Source organism: Pangasianodon hypophthalmus, chromosome 22 (genome assembly GCF_027358585.1).
Source record: "Pangasianodon hypophthalmus isolate fPanHyp1 chromosome 22, fPanHyp1.pri, whole genome shotgun sequence".
Taxonomy (NCBI): domain Eukaryota; kingdom Metazoa; phylum Chordata; class Actinopteri; order Siluriformes; family Pangasiidae; genus Pangasianodon; species Pangasianodon hypophthalmus.
Window position 1 is genome coordinate 1262763 of NC_069731.1, and position 19528 is coordinate 1282290.

At 40.5% G+C, this 19528-nt stretch overlaps 1 protein-coding gene across 1 annotated transcript; it reads right to left on the bottom strand.

The window, feature by feature from the left end:
- Positions 1-1109: 1109 nt before the first annotated feature.
- On the bottom strand, positions 1110-18428 carry LOC128317186 (hemicentin-2-like). The gene is made up of 5 exons (XM_053227822.1): positions 18241-18428; positions 2698-2858; positions 2148-2510; positions 1339-1593; positions 1110-1213 (listed from the first exon to the last, which is right to left on the bottom strand). Exons 1-5 carry the CDS (start codon positions 18426-18428, stop codon positions 1110-1112), a joined length of 1071 nt encoding a protein of 356 aa, XP_053083797.1.
- Positions 18429-19528: the final 1100 nt, after the last annotated feature.

The window sequence follows — 19528 nt, forward strand, 5'->3', positions numbered from 1 at the left end:
AAAAAAAGGGTTGTCTTTTTATGTATAAGGTAACATACATGCTGTGTGAAGTTTTTTGCTCATGATGCAGGAGATTAGATTTCTTCCTATTTTTAAGCTGTTATTTATCTTTAGGTTTTGTTACTGTAATAATTAACACAGTAACAGTGATGATAATGATCATGCCCTCTGCTATGTTAATGTATTTGCCTACTTTGAATAATATAGATAAAGTTTTTTTTTTTTCGCCATTACACCAGATCCTCAAGTCTGTAGTTTGATTTTTCAGAAAATAAATGTATTAAGTTTGAGTGTAACAGCAGAGGGGATGTATGTTCATGTCTTCAAATACAGAGAATGTGTTGAGGTCTGCTGCAAAGAACAACATCGCCATCCAGTGATGGAAACCTGAACCTCTGTACATTTTCTCTTCATTTACTGAGCACTTGTAATAAAGCATCTGGTTAATCAGGCTACTCTGGATGTGAATTCATTCAAGTGTTTTAACCATCATCCTCCCAAAAAAGAAAAAATCACACACTTTAGAACATAAACACAATTTTATTGTTCTAGAAGTTTAATGTGAAACAAGTCTGAGGCCTTAAAAATAAAACCCCATCATTCTGCAGAGGAAGTAACTGTAAAAGATGTGCTTTAACACAAAGTTCTAAACCAACTTCAAAAATTGCTCCATGACTGAAATTCCAATAAATGTAATAAATAGCTAAGTTGTCTATCATGAAATTAAGCTCAAATGCAACACAAAGGAAATGTAAGTGATGTGTAACTTTTTCATCTCACACAGGAAATTCACAAGAAGAAGACTATGTTTAGCATGAGGTGTGAAACTGTGGTCAGGTCATTGCTATTACACATTAGCGTAGATATCAGAATCATCCTTCTTCTGCTGGACATTAGCATAGATATCAGAATCGTCCTCCTTCTGCTGCTCAGTGTGGACACTCCTGCGCTCACACAGAAACCTGTTTGAGGCACAAACTACATGTTAACTGCTGTTTACTACTAAATTAACAGTTTGGCAGTACAGCTTGTGACATGTCAAAATTGTATGCTTTTATAAAGACATTTTTTGTTTCACAAAAAGATTGTGAGTTTTTTTTTAGACTGTTTCACCTCCTGCTGTAAATCACAGCTGCGATAGCTACGGTGATGAAAATCAGTCCGGCTGTCAACACAACAATGATCCAGATTGGCCAATGATCAGGATTTTCATCTGTTAAAAAACAACAGCAACAACAACAATACTTAACTAAACACAAGTCACATTATTTCCTTCAGTAATCATTAGAGACAGTGTGATATTTAAACTTCAGGAATGTTGTGAGCAGATGGACCCACCCTCGACCTGAAGGCTGATCGTTTCAGATCCTGATGTCTCATTGGTTTCCCAAGTGCAGGTGTAACTCCCAGAATCTCTCACGGTTAGAGCAGGAAAGTGAAGAACGGGTCCTGATGCAGGTAAGCGCTCGTTGTTCTTAGACCACACAAACTGTGAGGAACTGTGTGTGCACTTCACATCACACGTCAGATTTAATGAGTCTCCTTGTTTAAGGGTTCCGTTTCCACTGAGCCTGATTAGTGACACCTTTAAATCTTTTTCAGAGAGCAGGAAAGACTCCACGTCAGTGAATCAGGACTGAGAGGTGGTTAATAATTATACTACAGTCGAAACCTAAAGTCTGAGTCAACAATATGGTCTTATATAATGTGCTTTGTTATTTAAAAAAAAAAAAGTATATTTCTTGAAAAAGATTCCATCATTTTTATTAATATATGTTTTCTATGTAATGTCTACACCACAGCGCTGTTGAATTCTGGATTGTGATTGGTCAGCAGGTGTTGATTAATTTTCTAGAACAGCAGCTCTGACAGTAGCACAGCTGCAAATCACAGGTTTCTATTAATGCGCTTGTTCTGTTATGAGAAAATAATCAACATCACGTCAGGCTGCATCACACCACCAGGTCAGTGATTATTTTCCAATAACAGCATGCCCCATCACATTCTGTCATTAATTTATTAGCAGCTGAAAATATTTTTGATAACTGGTAGAATAAAAACACTCCTTCACAGTGGAATCTTATGGAAAGTTCATTATGCACATAAAGATGATTTTATTTTAGCTTTTTTCAAACCATAGCATTTACCTGCAACTTGTAGAATCACTCCAGGTTCACCGGTCCATTTGCATTTGGTCACATTAGTTATAAATCTGAATTTGTATGTTCCAGAATAACTGGACTGTAGATTGTGGATTAACAAAGTGCAGTTTGATTTGTTGTCTCCAGCGTACTCAAAGTCTGAGTTGGTGTTTGATGAGCTGTTATAAACATACGGTGGACCATGATACTGACCTTTGTTTGAGTTCATTGAGCACCAAAGCTTTTCTATCACCTGATAATTTTGCTGTGGATAATAATAACTACATGGAATGGAGACACTGAATCCTCTCACACCACAGATCGGCTTATCAGGATATTTCACACCCCAGTCTCTGTGATTGAGAACACCTGCAAAATAAGTGTGTACATAACGCTGTCAAGATTTAAAAAGGTAAAATTAAAAGAAAAAATCTCCCAATAGATCTATATTAGAGAGGAAGCATGTACAGATCCTATGAATAATTTTAGACATTTCTTCAAATATTCCGACACACACACACACAGAGGCTGGAATGTTGTGAGCAAATGGACCCACCCTCGACCTGAAGGCTGATCGTTTCAGATCCTGACGCCTCGTTGGTTTTCCAAGTGCAGGTGTAACTCCCAGAATCCCTCACGGTTAGAGCAGGAAAGTGAAGAACGGGTCCTGATGCAGGTAAGCGCTCGTTGTTCTTAGACCACACAAACTGTGAGGAACTGTGTGTGCACTTCACATCACACGTCAGATTTAACGAGTCTCCTTGTTTAAGGGTTCCGTTTCCACTGAGCCTGATTAGTGACACCTTTAAATCTTTTTCAGAGAGCAGGAAAGACTCCACATCAGTGAATCAGGATTTCTCACAAAGCTAAAAATGTATTATTGAATAATAAACATCAGCTAAATGAGATTTCTTGATAAAATTAAAGCTGATCTCGGCAATGGATTCAACAAGTTCACAACAAGAAAGATTTGCAAAACTATAATTTATTCCTATAGGTGAGGAGAGTAAAGTATACAGATAATGAATAATTTGGATTTTTTTTTAATCATTAAAATTTACCTGCAACTTGTAGAATCACTCCAGGATCACCTGTGTATCTGTCACTAGGCTGAACAGTTATAAATCTGAATTTGTACTCTCCAGAATAACTGAACTGTAAGTTGTGGATTAACAAAGTGCAGTTTGATTTGTCGTCTCCAGCGTACTCATAGTCTGACTTGGTGTTTGATGAGCTGCTATAAACATATGGTGGATTCTTACACAAATCTGTGTTTGAGTTCATTGAGCACCAAAGCTTTTGTGTCACCTGAATATTGGGATTTGATTTTGGATAAGAATAACTACAGGGAATGGAGACACTGAATCCTCTCACACCACAGATCAGCTTATCAGGATATTTCACACTCAAATCACTGAGAACACCTGTGTAGAGAAATAAATGGAGATTAAAGGAGATTGATGAAGTTACACTGATATATTATTTTATACAGTATATTGTGTGTATTCATGTGTGTTCATCTGATACATATATACAGTCATGGGAAAAAGAAAGTACAGCTTCTTCAATTTTGTTTTTAATTATCAGGGCCTAAATAACAACTGTGTGGTCTTCACCAACTTCAATAAAAAAAAAACAAAAAAACAGATTAGAGTATGTAGTCATTTTGTCCCCAAAACTTAAACCAACATTAAGAAACCAGGTGGGAAAAATAAGTACACCCTACATGTCACATGTAAAACCACATTTAGCAACAATAACAAAGTAAAATGTTTTCTTTAGGAGTTTTTCAGTCTCTCGTGTCTCATTTTGGAGAAATTCTGGCCCACTCTTCTTTACAAAGTTGCTTCAGTTCATTGATGTTTGAGGGCATTCGTTTATGCACAATTCTCTTAAGATCCCACCACGGCATCTCAATGGGGTTGAGATCTGGACTTTGACTTGGCCATTCCAACACCTTCATTTTTCTCTTCTTTATCCATTCAGATGCCGATTTGCTGCTGTGTTTGGGATCATTGTCCTGTTGCATGACCCAATTTCAGCCCAGCTTAAGCTGCTGGACAGATGATCTCACATTTGTCTCAAGAATATTCTGGTATAACGTGGAGTTCATCGTTGTCTCAATGACTGCAAGTTTCCCCTGCTCCTGTGGTTGCAAAACAAGCTCAAATCATCACCCCTCCTTCACCATGTTTCACAGTTAGTATGAGGTGTTTGTGGTAATATGCTGTGTTTCATTTTCACCAAACATGGCACTGTGCATGATGACCAAACATCTCCACCTTGGCCTCATCAGTCCAAAGGATATTGTTCCAGAACTTTTGTGGTTTGTTCAGGGTACTCAATCTTCCATGAAAGTCATACTTGTTCAGTCTTTTTCTGATTATGCTGTGATGAACATAAACATTTAATGTGCTTACAGAGGCCTGTATGTCACATGATAGCTCTGGGGTTTTTCTTTATACCTCTGAGCATTAAAGGGTCTGTTCATAGACTAAATTTGCTAGCACACCCACTCCTGACAAATTTCAAATTATTTGGAGATGGCCTTATAAGCCTTCTCAGATTGAGAATTGCTTCTCTGAGGTCATATTCCTTTCTTCTTGGCATGATGTTGACACACACCTGAGTGCTCCAGAACCCCAAACTGCCAAATGTTATGCTTTTATAAAAGGTAGTCACACTTCTTGATGCTTAACTAATCTACAAATCTTGTGCATTTCTTTAGAGTGACACCTGGCTGCTAATCACTGTCTTATGCATCATTGAGAAATAAATATTAACAATCATGGCAGCCAGATTTCAAATTAAATTTATTCATCTCCATTAAATTGACATGTTTTGAATATTTTAATAGAGATAGTAGACTAGACCTGAATCAGTATTTTATTAGTGTTAAGTGTTTTATTAGGATGTCTTCTTTAAAAAAAAAAAAAATGTATAAAGCTCTTGCTAAGGCCACAGCCCTGTAGTTAGCTAATCATGTTAAATAATCCTGAATACTGAATGTTTAAAAGGAGCTAATTTATAATATTTTTCTAAAGAGGTCATATAAATGAAAATGAGGTGCGACACAAACACTAAGAACATGGACTAGAAAAACAAGAACCTTAACGTGACTCAGGTGTGCATGATCTCATGATGTGCATGGGGCTGATGGGTAATGTAGTCCTGACAGGTAGATTCACATTTATCTATTAATACTTTTCAAAATGTTCCACCCAACTATTTATCCTATCTTCAAAGTCTCATGTGTCTCTCTGCACTCTTTCAAAAGCTAATCTCAGAAGCAGCAATGTTTCTATTTCTTCAAAAGCTCCTTCAGCACACATCAGTCTATTTCTAAGTTATTCTTTTAACTTACTGCACGATTTTGCTGCCATGAAAAAGACTTTCCAAAAGAAGCAAAACATGACTAACATGACTCCTCAAAAAATCTTCATCTTAATATTACCTCTGGAAAAAACTGACATTCCTTACATGGTGATATGAATGGTTTTATCAGCACATGGCAACCTGTCTGAAATGTAGTACAGCTACCTGGGACTCGGTCTTTTCTGTCTGTTAGTTAAAAGTCAGAGGTTAGATGTACAGCAGGAGTCTAGTGGGTGCTCTTGTGTTCTTTGTCTTATCTGTTTTTGATCTATAATCGCACTATTCAGTGTCTCCCAGATGAGGATGGGTTCCCTTTTGAGTCTGGTTCCTCTCAAGGACCCTTGCAACCGTCACCTCTGGCTTGCTCATTAGGGATAAACTAATAAATTTCAAATTTATATATTTCTGTCCAGCCTTTTTTTAACACTGTCCATTGTTAAAAGAGCTATACAGTACAAATAAAATTTAGATTTTAAAATAAGATTTTAATGATAGTTAATTACTAATGTTGTTTTGTTTCTTATTACTGAAACCTACTTAATCACCACCATCAGAAATCTTTCATCAGCTTGAAATCAAACATTCACTAACATTAGACAGTATAATGTGTTTGTCCAAGTGTATAATCCAATAACTGACCATACACACTGCAACATCAATCAGCAAACACTTAAAACTCTGAACAATAATTGTGTGTAAGAGTGAGATGATGTTTCATACCGGACAGCGTGAGCAGAATCGTAGCCAAGTGCAGCATCTTCATCTCTTCTTCAGCAAGAACTTCACACACTCAGTGTTGGGTCTATGTATATACACTGAGCTCACTAACTTGGTCATGAAATGTGAGATTTAAAAGTACTTCCTGGAATAAAAGAATATACCCAATATAGCTACAAACTAAGCCACCACAAGAGTGTCAAAGCATTAAGACAGGAAGACGAGCAGAGGCCTCATGCATTGTCTTTCTCTCTCTCTCTCTCTCTCACACACACACACGTTATTAAAAAAAAAACAATTTTGATTCAGAAATACACTGAATGGCCAAAGTATGTGGACACTTGACCTTCACATATGATCTTGTTGGACATCCCATTCCAAAAGCATGGACATTTACATGGAGCTGTTCCATCTCTGCAGTATAGATGCTGATGCATAACATACAGAGGAGCATTCTGAGTTAAGATCACATGATAGTCAGGAAAGAGCTCAGTATGTGTGAACAGAACACATAAATAGATTTGTTTCCTACTGTTTATTCCTCAAACAGCTGTGTTTATTTTTTTAATCAGTTTTAAATAATGCATTTTGAATCCTGTATTAGTTTTCGATTAAAGGTGCAACAGTCAATTTTTGTTACTTGCACAAATAACCTGGCAGATTACATGGTAAAATATAAAAGGTTTAAGCCGTGGCCTCAGCACAAGTACATTAAGGGGCTGAGAAAACCAGTTTGGAAAGCTGATTTCCAGCCTGGAAATCTTCCTGTAGACACTCTAATCTTTAGGCCACTACTATCCAAAACTCCCCTAATGTTGACCTAACTGCACCTTTAATGATATGACTTAACTAATTAAACTCAGACGTTTTGAGGCAACTGTAGGTTTAAGAAGAGAATCTTGCCTTTGCAGAACTATGCATTTATTCCTTTAAGTTGGGAAAGGAAATTATGCTGATCGACATTTATTTTCTTTATTAAAAATTACCTGCAACATTAAGAGTCACTCCAGGATCACCTGCATATCTGGCACCATCCACATTGGTTATAAATCTGAATTTGTACTCTCTGGAATAACTGAACTGCACATTGGGGATTAAGTGCAGTGTGATTTGTCTCCAACATACTCCAAGTACGACTTGGTGTTTGATGAGCTGTTAAACATGCGGTGGGTCTATACACTTGCCCATTTTTGAGTTCATCAGGCAACAAAGTTATGTAGCGATTCACCATACGGTGGATTCAAACCCAGGCCTCAGGATACAGGACACCAGGGCAAACTGAGTGAGCTACAACTAATACTCAAGAGATAGAAGTGTAGAAGTGCAGAGCAGATAAGGAGGATAAACAGAAACCTGCAAAACAGAAAATAAATTAGCTCAGGCCAACATACACTATCCTGGTTGTGGAGAAAAGTAACAAAATGAAAAAAAAGCAATTTCCTAAATTACACAAATTAAACATTACCCAGAATCGGATTCAAAATCACGAACTCTGGGTTAGAAAGCAAGCGCATTACCAGTGTACCATGAGAAGGACTGAAATCAGAAGGGGAGCTAGGTTTAAGGCATATGAAGCCTAGCTCTGTCCTAATGGATAGAGAGTCGGACTTGTAACCCGAAGGTGAACCTGAAGGTTGTGGGTTTGAGTCTCGGGTCCGGCAGGATTGTAGGTGGGGGCAGTGAATCTCTCTCACCCTCAATACCACGACTAAGGTGAGACCCTTGAGCAAGGCACTGAACCACCAACTGCTCCCCGGGCGCCGCAGCAAAAAGAAGGCTGCTCTGGGTGTGTGTGTGTGTGTGTGTGTGTCCACACTTGGATGGGTTAAATGCAGAGCACAAATTCCAAGTATGGGCCACCATACTTGGCCACAAGTCACTTCACTCACTCACTTTCACCCTACATGAGCTAACAAGGAAACAAAAGAGGTTTTTTCCCCCAGGAGAAGGAAGGGTGAAAGGGTGGCTTGGTTGACAAGGTGAGGCCAACCCAGCGCAGAGGAACGGACCAGAGAACCAGCTTAGTATTTCACTCACAGGGTAAACTCAAGACTGAGCATTTGAGCAACCTGTAAGTAGGCCTTAAATAGGCCAGTCACAGGTGGCACAGGTTACCACTAATTACTGAGAGGCAGCTCTCTGTCTCCTTTTCGTGGCAGTCTGGGGCCATGGCAGCTGCCCCTTTCACCAAAGCATTTGTACAACCTGATAATTTGACTGTGGATAATAGTAACTAGAGGGAATGAAGATACTGAATCCTCTCACATCACAAACCGGCTCAGGATATTCCACACCCCAGTATTTCTGCATGAGATCACCTGCAAAATAAGTGTGTAGAAAAATCATTCCAAACCTAAAGAAAAAAAGAGACTGATAAAGTGTGAATCATATTTATATTTACATTTATGGCATTTGGCAGACGCCCTTATCCAGAGCGACTTACAAAAGTGCTTTCAAGTCTATCAAAAATACATTCTGATATTGGCTCACTAGGTCACAAACTAGGAATACCATCAGTCCAAAACTCTGTTGGGGAGGTAATAGACAAGCGCTCAGACAGTACTTTTTTGTCACTCAGACAATACTTTATTTTATTTTTTTTGGTAAGTGCTAACTTCAGTACTTTATGAAGAGGTAAGTCTTTAGACGTCGTTTGAAGACTGCCAGTGACTCAGCTGTTCGGACATCTAGGGGAAGTTCATTCCACCACCTTGGTGCCAGAACAGAGAAGAGTCTCGATGCATGCCTTCCTTGTACCTTGAGAGATGGTGGGAGCAGTCGAGCAGTGCTAGAAGATCAAAGGGAGCATGGTGCCGTGCGAGGTGTGATAAGTGCTTTGAGATAAGTGGGTGCTGGTCCGTTTTTGGCTTTGTAGGCAAGCATCAGTGTTTTAAATCTGATGGGGGCATCTACAGGAAGCCAGTGGAGGGAGCGCAGCAATGGGGTGGTGTGGGAAAATTTAGGAAAGTTGAAAACCAATCGTGCAGCTGCATTTTGGATCAGTTGCAGAGGACGAATGGCACTCAGAGGCAGACCTGCCAGGAGTGAGTTGCAGTAGTCCAATCTTGAAATGACAAGGGACTGAACAAGCACCTGTGTGGCCTGTGTGAAAAGAAATGGACTAATTCTTTTGATGTTATAAAGGAGAAATCGACATGAGCGTGTGAGATTAGCAATGTGAGAGGAGAAGGACAGTTGATTGTCCATGGTTACCCCAAGGTTGCGTGCGGTAACCGAAGGCGAGATCAGAGAATTGTCTAGGGAGATTGCAAGATCCTGAGATGGGGATGAATCACCTGGGATGAACAGCAGTTCAGTTTTGGTGGGATTAAGTTTCAGCTGATGAGCTGTCATCCATGATGAGATGTCTGCCAGGCATGCTGATATCTGAGCGGAAACATGAGTGTCTGAGGGAGGGAAAGAGAGGATGAGTTTAGTGTCATCTGCATAGCAGTGGTATGAAAATCCATGTGAGGATATGACCGCACCAAGAGATCGAGTATAGAGGGAGAACAGGAGAGGACCAAGTACTGAGCCTTGTGGGACACCAGTGGAGAGTCTGCAGGGAGCAGATGTGGATCCCCTCCATGTCACCTGATATGACCGACCTTCCAGGTAGGAATTGCTAGAGTGGGTTTCTTCAGGATGGGAGTAACCCTTGCTCTCTTGAATGAGGTTGGAACATGACCAGATGTTATGGAGCCATTGATGATAGAGGTGATGAAGGGGAGGAGGTCTTGAGAGATGGTCTGGAGCATTGTGGAAGGGATTGGATCCAATGGGCAGGTGGCAGGATTGCAGGATAAGATGATTTGCAGGATCTCTTCTGTTGTTAGTTTAGAAAACTGTGTCAGCAAATCAGAAGGAGAATCCTCAGTGTGTAGTGTAGAAGTAGGAGTAGAAGTGAATGTCTGGCAGATTTTTCCAATCTTCTTATCATAAAAAGTGGCAAAGTCTTCAGCAGTCAGGGAGGATGGAGCAGGAGGAGCCGGTGGGTTGAGTAGTGAAGAAAAGATGTTGTGGAGCTTGCGAGGATCTTGTGCAGAGGATTCCAGCTTTTCTTTGTAGAAGGCAGCCTTAGCAGAAGTCACTTCAGATGAAAATTTGGACAGGAGAGCACCGTAAGAGACAAGATCTGTGTCGAGTTGCGATTTTTTTTCTCTGCTGTTCTTAATTCTCTCTGATTACTGCGTAACACATCTGATAGCCAAGGAGCAGGGCAGGAAATCTTCCTGGGTTTAGAGGATAGAGGACAGACGAGGTCCGTGGATGAGGAAAGTGAGGAGAGGAAAGTGTCAGTGGCTAGCTCCAACGGTAGGGAGGAAAAGGAGTCAGGGACAGGAAGGGATGATAGGGTGCAGGAAGCTAAGGAGGAAGGGGAGATAGAGTGGAGGTTTTTACGAGTGGGAGAGAAGTATAGATGGCTGGTGGTTTTAGGCAGGATAGGGAGGGTGATGGTGAAGGATACCAAGAGATGGTCAGAGATGGCTTAATTTGTCATATCATTTGTAATCTTAAGTGCTCCTACAACACATACAAAATTCCAGGACAAGGACAGTTATAGTGAGGACTTTTAATTAGTCATTTTATTTAGTTTTTCTGTAAGTAGATTTTTATGATGACTGGGTTGTTTAAAAATAAAAAAAAAAAAAACATGGTGACCATCGGTCAATCAGTGTTCACCAGGCATTTCTCAGTTCTTGGACCCCACAGATTGCTGCTTTTGTCTAGTTTTATTGTTTAATACATCATCAGCATTGTTAAAGGCATTACAATCAAAGTTTATAACTATATTTATAACTATAAAAGTGTGTGTTGTCATTTAATAATAAATAAACACATTAAAGAAGAAATGTACAAATGTTATTCCAGTAGTGTGATGAATCAGTGCTAGATCCAACTCAGATGAACCAGAACCACTGGCTTAATGCACCAAAACAACAACAAACTGACACTAAATCTCACACACTTACCTTTTGATAATCCCTCTCCACCACCCAAAGGGCTGGTAAAATGAAGCAATCAAGATGTGATTGAAGTGGAGACTTTCAGCTTTAATTCAAGGGGTTTAACGAAATACTGCATTAATTGTTTAGGAATTACAGCCATTTTCTAGAGTCCCTCCATTTTCACAGGCTAAAAGTAATTGGCCAATTGACTGATAAGCAGTTTCATGGCCAGGTGTGGCCTGTTTCCTCATTATTTCATGACAAATTAAGGAGATAAAAGGTCTGGAGTTGATTGCAAGTGTTGAATTTGCATTTGGTAACTGTTCATGGGAACTCTCAATATGTGGTCCAAAGAGGTGTCGATGCAAGTGAAAGAGGCCATCATTAGGCTGAAAAAAACAGACCTATCAAAGAGATAGCAGAAACCTTAGGAGTAGCCAAATCAACAATTTGGTACATTCTTAAAAAGAAGTAATGCACTGGCGAGCTCAGCAACACCAAAAGTCCTGGAACACCATGGAAGACAACGAAGGCACAATCGATGTGGTGCTGGCAAACATAGTCCCCAATGTATGGAGACTTTTGGGACACCCTGTATGTATGTATGTTAATACATATGCATCAGTAATGTTTATTTTAAAATATTGTGGGTTTTTTTTTTTGATGGATTGCAGGAAACCAGGCTTTTCATGGTTGTTTCTATCTCCTGGTTTGTTCCCTCTGATTGACCATTGGATTGGTGAAGGAACTCAGAAGACAGGCTGGCTGAGGCACCATTAAGCTGTCAGCATTCCAGAATCAAGAAACAATCTAAGGTCCTCAATGTAAGTATGCAACCTGATGACATGTTGGAGCATAATTTTAGCAGTCTCTTGACCAAAGGGAACTTTGGGCAATGGTGTGAGGTGACAGGCCTTCGAAAATCTATATACCGTGACAAGAATAACTGTATTACCATGTGAAGATGGTAAGACAGTGACAAAATCCATGGAAACATGCAACCAAGGATGAGAGGGGTGGGATGAGGATGTAACAGGCCTTGTGGGGAAGCTCTGGTGTTCTTGGTCCATGTACAGGTGCTACAGACGGCTACAAAAGATCTAATGTCCTACACCATCTTCAGCCACCAGAGACATCAACAGACGAAGTCTGAGGTCTTTGACACTCCTGGATGAAACCGTGAAGAATGCCTCCACTACAAAACAATGGTTGATGGTTGGATGATCACCTCTGGGGACTAGGCTAGCTCAGAACGGTTAAACTCCCTGGAAAGAGCATCAGGGTTCTCAGTTTTACTACCTGGTTGATAAGAGAGAATAAAATCAAATCTATTAAATAAAAGGTTAGGAGAGGTCGTATCAATGGGCTAGCAGGACTAAGGTTTCATTTATGGCATCCACATCATCTTATTTGAAGTTAACAAATGTTTTAATTATTGGATTATTTTGGATTTTTTTTTTTAAAACTGAGTGCAACAGCACCACCAGCACTCATAAGAAACACACAGAATATCATGAAGGGCTGAGACTATAATTAGACACTTAGTTACATTTTGTTACATTTAATTACATTTAGAGTATATAACAAATGCCCTTATCCAGAGGAGCTTGCAGATGATAAGGATTATTATTATTATTATTATTACTACTACTAATACTGTAGTTGTTGTTCAACCCTAGTTAAATTGTCCATTGCTACTGATAGATTTTAGCCCTTCCATTTAATATCAGCTGCCACTGCACATTACGTTTTAAGACTTATTAGTATTATAAGTCTCAGTTTATTTCCTGTAAACATCCTGTCTAGAAGAACATTTAAACCAATTTTTTTCTATAACAATATAATACACTATAATATAATAAGAATAATTCTTGTTATCTATATTTTCTCCATTTTGTAGTTTATAAGATAAAAACACTTGTCATGTTACTGAGAAACCACAAAGAAGCTTAAAATTACAGCTTTACCTCTGACTGTTTCAAAGCACTGACACTGGAGACTCCTTCCATAAATAATACACAAGCATCTCCTTGAAGAAAACTTTACCATATCAAAGACTATACAAGTTTTTTTTATCAGTTTATGTGGCGTGTCCACTGTAATGAGCCGGTGAATGAGTTGTGAGTAAGCTTTTTCTACAGAACCAATAATGTTTTAGAACAAGTGCATTAATATAAACCTGTGATATGCAGCTGTGCTACTGTCAGAGCTGCTGGTATAGAAAATTAATCAACACCTTCTGACCAATCACAATCCAGAACTCGACCGTGCTGTGGTGTAAGGTTGGTTTAGAAACAAGTGCTACTGATACTGAGCTTCTGGTTTATGTTCGCTTACTGCTTTAATGAATCTTTGTATCTTTAAGTTAATGTAATAATTTTCCCTCCTTTTCTTTTTGTCTGCTGTGGCTTGGCATTCATTTGAATAAAGGTTTTCTTATTTGAACTGGCTTCTCTTGTCTGAACATTTAATAAATAAATGTATAAATCTTTCAGTGTAAGTTTAGACTATACATTTCTGCAGAATTAAATTAAATGAAATTGATTTAGCGCTATAAATTGGTCAATGCTTCCCTCTAGTGGCTGAATCCCAAAGAGCTACTGAAGTTCTATATTGAATAAGTGGAGAAAGGTCAGGTGGACAGTGGGTCCGCCTCTCACCCACCCATATTAGTGATGGACGCTCATACCTGTCACCCACCCATATTAGTGATGGACACTCGTATCTCTGACACACCCATATTAGTGATGGACGCTCGTACCTCTGACCCACCCATATTAGTGATGGACGCTCGTACCTGAGCATGCACGCTGATATTACCTGAAGTGCAGCTTAAGATAAGCTACCATTTGCTAGCTAGCTGATATTATCAATCATTTTAATCAAAGTAATGAAAGTATAAGTAGTGAATGTAATGTACCAACTGAAAATATAAAAAGCAGTCAACATTTACACTCAACACAGCTTTTTTCTGAGGAAAAAATTCACTGCTCTCCATGATGTTCATCTAGCTCTGACACCTGCAGTGAGTTACCCATCTGAATGGAGAAGTGCTTTTATATACTCCACTCATTCTTTCTGTGGCATTTGTTTAAAAAGGAGAGACTGGTTAACCTTAACACACCACACTGAGTGTTCTCTAAGGTCATATAGTTAATAGTGAATTATTATCAAATGTAGCTAGTGTTAGAGGCCTTGGTTTGTGCCATCACTTCATTCGCTCATGTCGGTTTACTAGTTATAACATCACTACAACGAGCTAGCTTAAGCATCACAATGAGCAACATACTGGAAAAACTGCAGAGAATTCCCCGCTGAGGGTCTGTTAGAACAGTTTACAGCAGAACAAGACATGGCTTTGCTACAGAACTGTCCAGAGCTTCAGGTGTGTGTTGGAAGGTGCACGCAACTCATGACTCGACTGTCATGTCCACAACTGTCAATCACCTCCTCAACCACGCTCTTTTATTTATCACCAAATAACTCCTATAAAACATCTCGTGAGGGCGAATACTTGGGGAGAGATCAGGGTCAACTGAACACTATTTCCAAAAATATTTTGTGGAGATTGATCTTAAAATGGAAGTTCACCACCTTTAACATTCACTAATGAGAATAGGCAGGGTTTAAAATTGTACTGCAGCCAGCCACTAGAGGGCCTCAGTGACATTTTTGCTGTCAAAAAATGACTCCGGACTGCTGTTAAAAAACTAAAACCATAGTTTGATTTTGTTCGAGACTTTTTTATTTATGTGCTATTTTATTATTTTATTATTAACCTTGAAATAGTACAAAATATAAAAAAGTGAATAAAACCATTCTTGAAACAGGTGTATTCAAACTTTTGACACACGCAGTGTATGTGTGTGTGTCTATATATATATATATATATATATATATATATATATATATATATATATATATATATATATATATATATATAAAAATGTACATTGCCTAATATTGTCCCACCAAATCCTTTCTGATCCCTTGTTGCATGGACTCCACAAGACCCCTGAAGGTGTGCTGTGGTATCTGGCACAAAGACGTTAGCAGCAGATCCTTCAAGTCCTGTAAGTCCTGTAAGTTGCGAGGTGAGGCCTCCATGGATAGAACCTGTTTGTCCAGCACAGATGCTGGATGGGATTGAGATCTGGGGAATTTGGAGGCCAAGTCAACACTTTGAACTCTTTGTCATGTTCCTCAAACCATCCCTGAACAATTTTCGAAGCGTGGCAGGGTGCATTATCCTGCTGAATGAGGGATTGAGCCACTGACATTAGGGATTACTGTTGCCATGAAGGGGTGTACTTGGTCTGCAACAAGGTTTAGGTAGGTGGTACGTGCCAAGGTAACAGCCACATGAATGCCAGGACCCAAGGTTTCCCAGCAGAACATTGCCCAGGACATCACACTGCCTCCACCGGCTTACCTTCTTCTCATAGTGCATCCTGGTGCCATCTCTTCCCCAGGTAAGCGAAGCACATGCACCTGGAAAGTCCACATGATGTAAAAGTAAATGTGATTCGTCAGACCAGGCCACCTTCTTCCCTCACTCCATGGTCCAGTTCTGATGCTTACATGCCCATTGCAGACTCGTTCGGCGGTGGACAGGGGTCAGCATGGGCACTCTGACCAGTCTGCAGCTACACAGCCCCATATACAGCAAGCTGCCATGCACTGTGTGTGGTGTTTGATGTTGTAGCTATAATAGGTGCATTCTTTTGATCCAGGAAGTGGTTTTAGTTCTCACATATCATGACCGTCAGTGAGATCAGTGTATATACATAGACCCAACACTGAGTGTGTGAAGCTCTTACTGAAGAAGAGATGAAGATGCTCCACTTGGCTACAATTCTGCTCATGCTCTCCGGTATGAAACATCATCTCACTCTTACACAGAATTATTGTTCAGAGTTTTAAGTGTTTGCTGATTGATGTTGCAGTGTGTACGGTCAGTTAATGGATTATCTAATATTAGAGAACATTTCATTTTTGATCAGATGAAAGAATTCTGATGATTTAGCAATAAGTAAGTTTCAGCTCTGTTGAGTCAATAACATGATAATTAATAAAAAATGAAACACAACATTGGTAATTATTAAAATTGCTGTTACTGTTAAAATGATGACATCAGTTACCATTTAGGAATCACAGCAAAGCCATTTTCAGCAAAGCACTTTTTCAGGGGCTCAAAGGTATTGTGACAGGTATTTGGACAAAGTGGCATAATTGTAAATATAACCATTATTTTAATACTTAGATGAAAATCCTTTGCAGTCAATGACTGCCTGAAGTCTGGAGCCCATGTTCTCAAAACTCAAATTCTGAGTTTCCTCCCTGGAGATGCTTTGCCCGGCCTTCACTGCAACCACCTTGAGTTGCTGCTTATTTGTGGGTCTTCACCTCTGTAGGATTTAAGACTTGCTAATATCATAAGAACTGTCAGTTTAACTGCTGTAAACATCTTGTCTGGAAGGAGATTTAAAAGGAATTTGTTTAACACATTCTTGTGATTTTTTTTATTGTAATTCATGCTGTTTTTGAGTAAACAGGCTTCTTTTACTTCTTAGGGTGCTTTAAGCCCTATTCAGACAGGTTTAGTTTTACATGTGGAGATGGATTTAATTTCTCTGGGATTTTAGTCCCGCCTGAATCCGTCATGTCAGTAATTGTTTACATACACGCAAATGAACGCGTCTCGAAAGGTTACACTGTATTTTAAAAAGAACCTGTAGAATAAACAAGGGGTAATATATTGTATATCCTGTCTGAATTGACATGCTGATAAAGATTGCATTATAGCCTGTGTGAAAATAGATTTTGTGCTTTTCCTTCAGTATAAAGACAGGAAGTGTTCCATCTTTTCTATTGTCTCCTGCCAAAACAGTTACTGACTTACTGCTAGCCAGGTGCATTTACATTTATGGCATTTGGCAGACGCCCTTATCCAGAGCGACTTACAGAAGTGCTTTTGAAGTCTCTATCAATAAATACATCCTGATACTGGTTCACTAGGTCACGGACTAAGAATAGCATCAGTCTAGAAGCTCTGTTCGGGAGGTAATATAGTAAGAAAAGCACACAGACACCTGGCAGTTTGAAGACTGCCAGTGACTCAGCTGTTCAGACATCTAGGGGAAGTTCATTAAACCATCTAGGTGCAGGACAGAGAAGAGTGTTGATGCAGGTCTCCTTGTACCCTGAGAGATGGTGGGAGCAGTCGAGCAGTGCTAGAGGACCGGAGGGAGTGTGGTGCATTGTGGGGTGTGATAGGTGCTTTGAGGTAAGTGGGTGCTGGTCCGTTTCTGACTTTGTAGGCAAGTGTCAGTGTTTTAAATCTGATGTGGGCAGCTACAGGAAGCCAGTGAAGGGAGTGTAGCAATGGGGTGGTGTGGGAGAACTTAGGAAGGTTGAAAACCAGTCATGCAGCTGCATTCTGGATCAGTTGCAGAGGTCAAATGGCGCTCAGAGGCAGACCTGCCAGGAGCGAGTTGCAGTGGCAGGTACAGCCTGTATACATATTATAGTCATGGTATAGGAGGCCGGTATAGGAGTAGGTTGAATGGTTTAATAGGGGAAGAGCAAAAAAAGACAAGGAATGTCAGCAGGGTGACTAGTAGCAAAAGGCAAAAAATCCAAAAAGGGAAAAAAGGGAAAAAATCAGACAAGCAAAAACGCAAACAATGCAATGCTCAGAAGACATAAAAAATAAAACACAAAAGCTAGGGCAAAAATTCCAACAAAATACAAAAAACAGGGCAAAGACAGGATTTTATCAGTCACAGTCCATAAAGAAAACTAGCAAGGTAGTCATACATGACAAAAAGCAGAAGAGCAGGGCAAAGACTTACACAAGGCCAAAACCAAGGCAAAGACTGAGCAAAGACTCTAGCAAACAGGGCAACTTAATTACACAGGAAAATGAGACACAGCTGAAACACATTAACTAGTCAGGAGCTCTAATAGAAAGTCCTCAGGGTCACCATCAGGTGGCCAAAAGGCAGAATACAGTCTGAAACCTGACAGAACCCCCCCGTTTATGAACGTCTCCTGACGTTCCCAGCTGGACGATCAGTGTGTTGGGTGTGAAAGTCCCTAATGAGTTCCTTGTCCAGGATATCTCGGGCAGGAACCCAGGACCCTCAATGATACGGGGTGGCGGTGGTGGTTTAGGGGCAGGGGCTAGAGGGCAGGAGACAACTGGCCTTAACAGGGACACATGAAATGTTGGGTTGATCTTCATGGATGCAGGAAAACGAAGCCGATAGGTCACTGGATTAATACTTTGAACTACTTTGAAGGGGCCCACAAAGTGCGGGGCCAGCTTGCGAGATTCCACCTTTAGGAAAGCCACACTCTCTGTCCTGGACGAAGGGTAGGTGCGAGTCTGCGCCTACGGTTAGCCTGAGTTTGCTGCTGCCGAGATGCCTGTTGAAGGTTGTGCTGAGCTCTTTTCCAAATCCGATGAACCCGCTGGATGAACTGCTGGGCAGACGGAACCCCTACGTTGGTTTCTTGTTCAGGGAACAGCAGTGGTTGGTAACCAAACTGGCACTCAAAAGGGGACAGGCCTGTGGATGCAGAGCGCGGAGTGTTTTGGGCGTACTCTGCCCAGGGCAGATGAGAAGACCAGGAGGTGGGATTGGATGCCACCAAACACTGCAGCATCGTCTCCAGGACCTGGTTGATCCGTTCTGTCTGACCATTAGATTGAGGGTGGAACCCAGAGGACAGGCTGGCAGTGGCCCCAATCAACTTGCAGAATGCTTGCCAGAAGCGTGATGTGAACTGAGGCCCCCGGTCTGAAACAATTTCCTGTGGTAGACCACAGACTCGAAAAACACGCGTGCATATTAGTTCAGCAGTTTCTCTAGCAGTGGGGAGTTTGGTCAATGGCAGAAAGTGACAGGCCTTAGAGAACCCATCAACAATAATGAGGATAACTGTATTACCTTGGTCAAGGGAAATGTGGGACCAAAGCCGTTGGGGAATGGGCAGAGGATGCAGCAACCCTTGAGGACAGAGGTGTGAATCCTTGCTTTGGGAATAGGTCTGGCAAGCAGAGACAAATGCCCTGACATCCTCCCTGATTGTGTGCCACCAGAAGTGTCTCTGCAGGAATTCCAGGGTCCGCTTTGCTCCTGCACGGCAGGTGAGATGGGAGGAATGACCCCACTGTAGGACCTGAGAATGGACAGAATTGGGAACAAAGAGACAACCAGCAGGAACCCCGACAGGACTGGACTCACCTCGCAGGGCCTGTTTAACTACAGTTTCTATTCCCCACCGAACCGGCGCCACAATCTTAGTGCTGGGTAGTATGGGACTTTCATAGGATCGAGG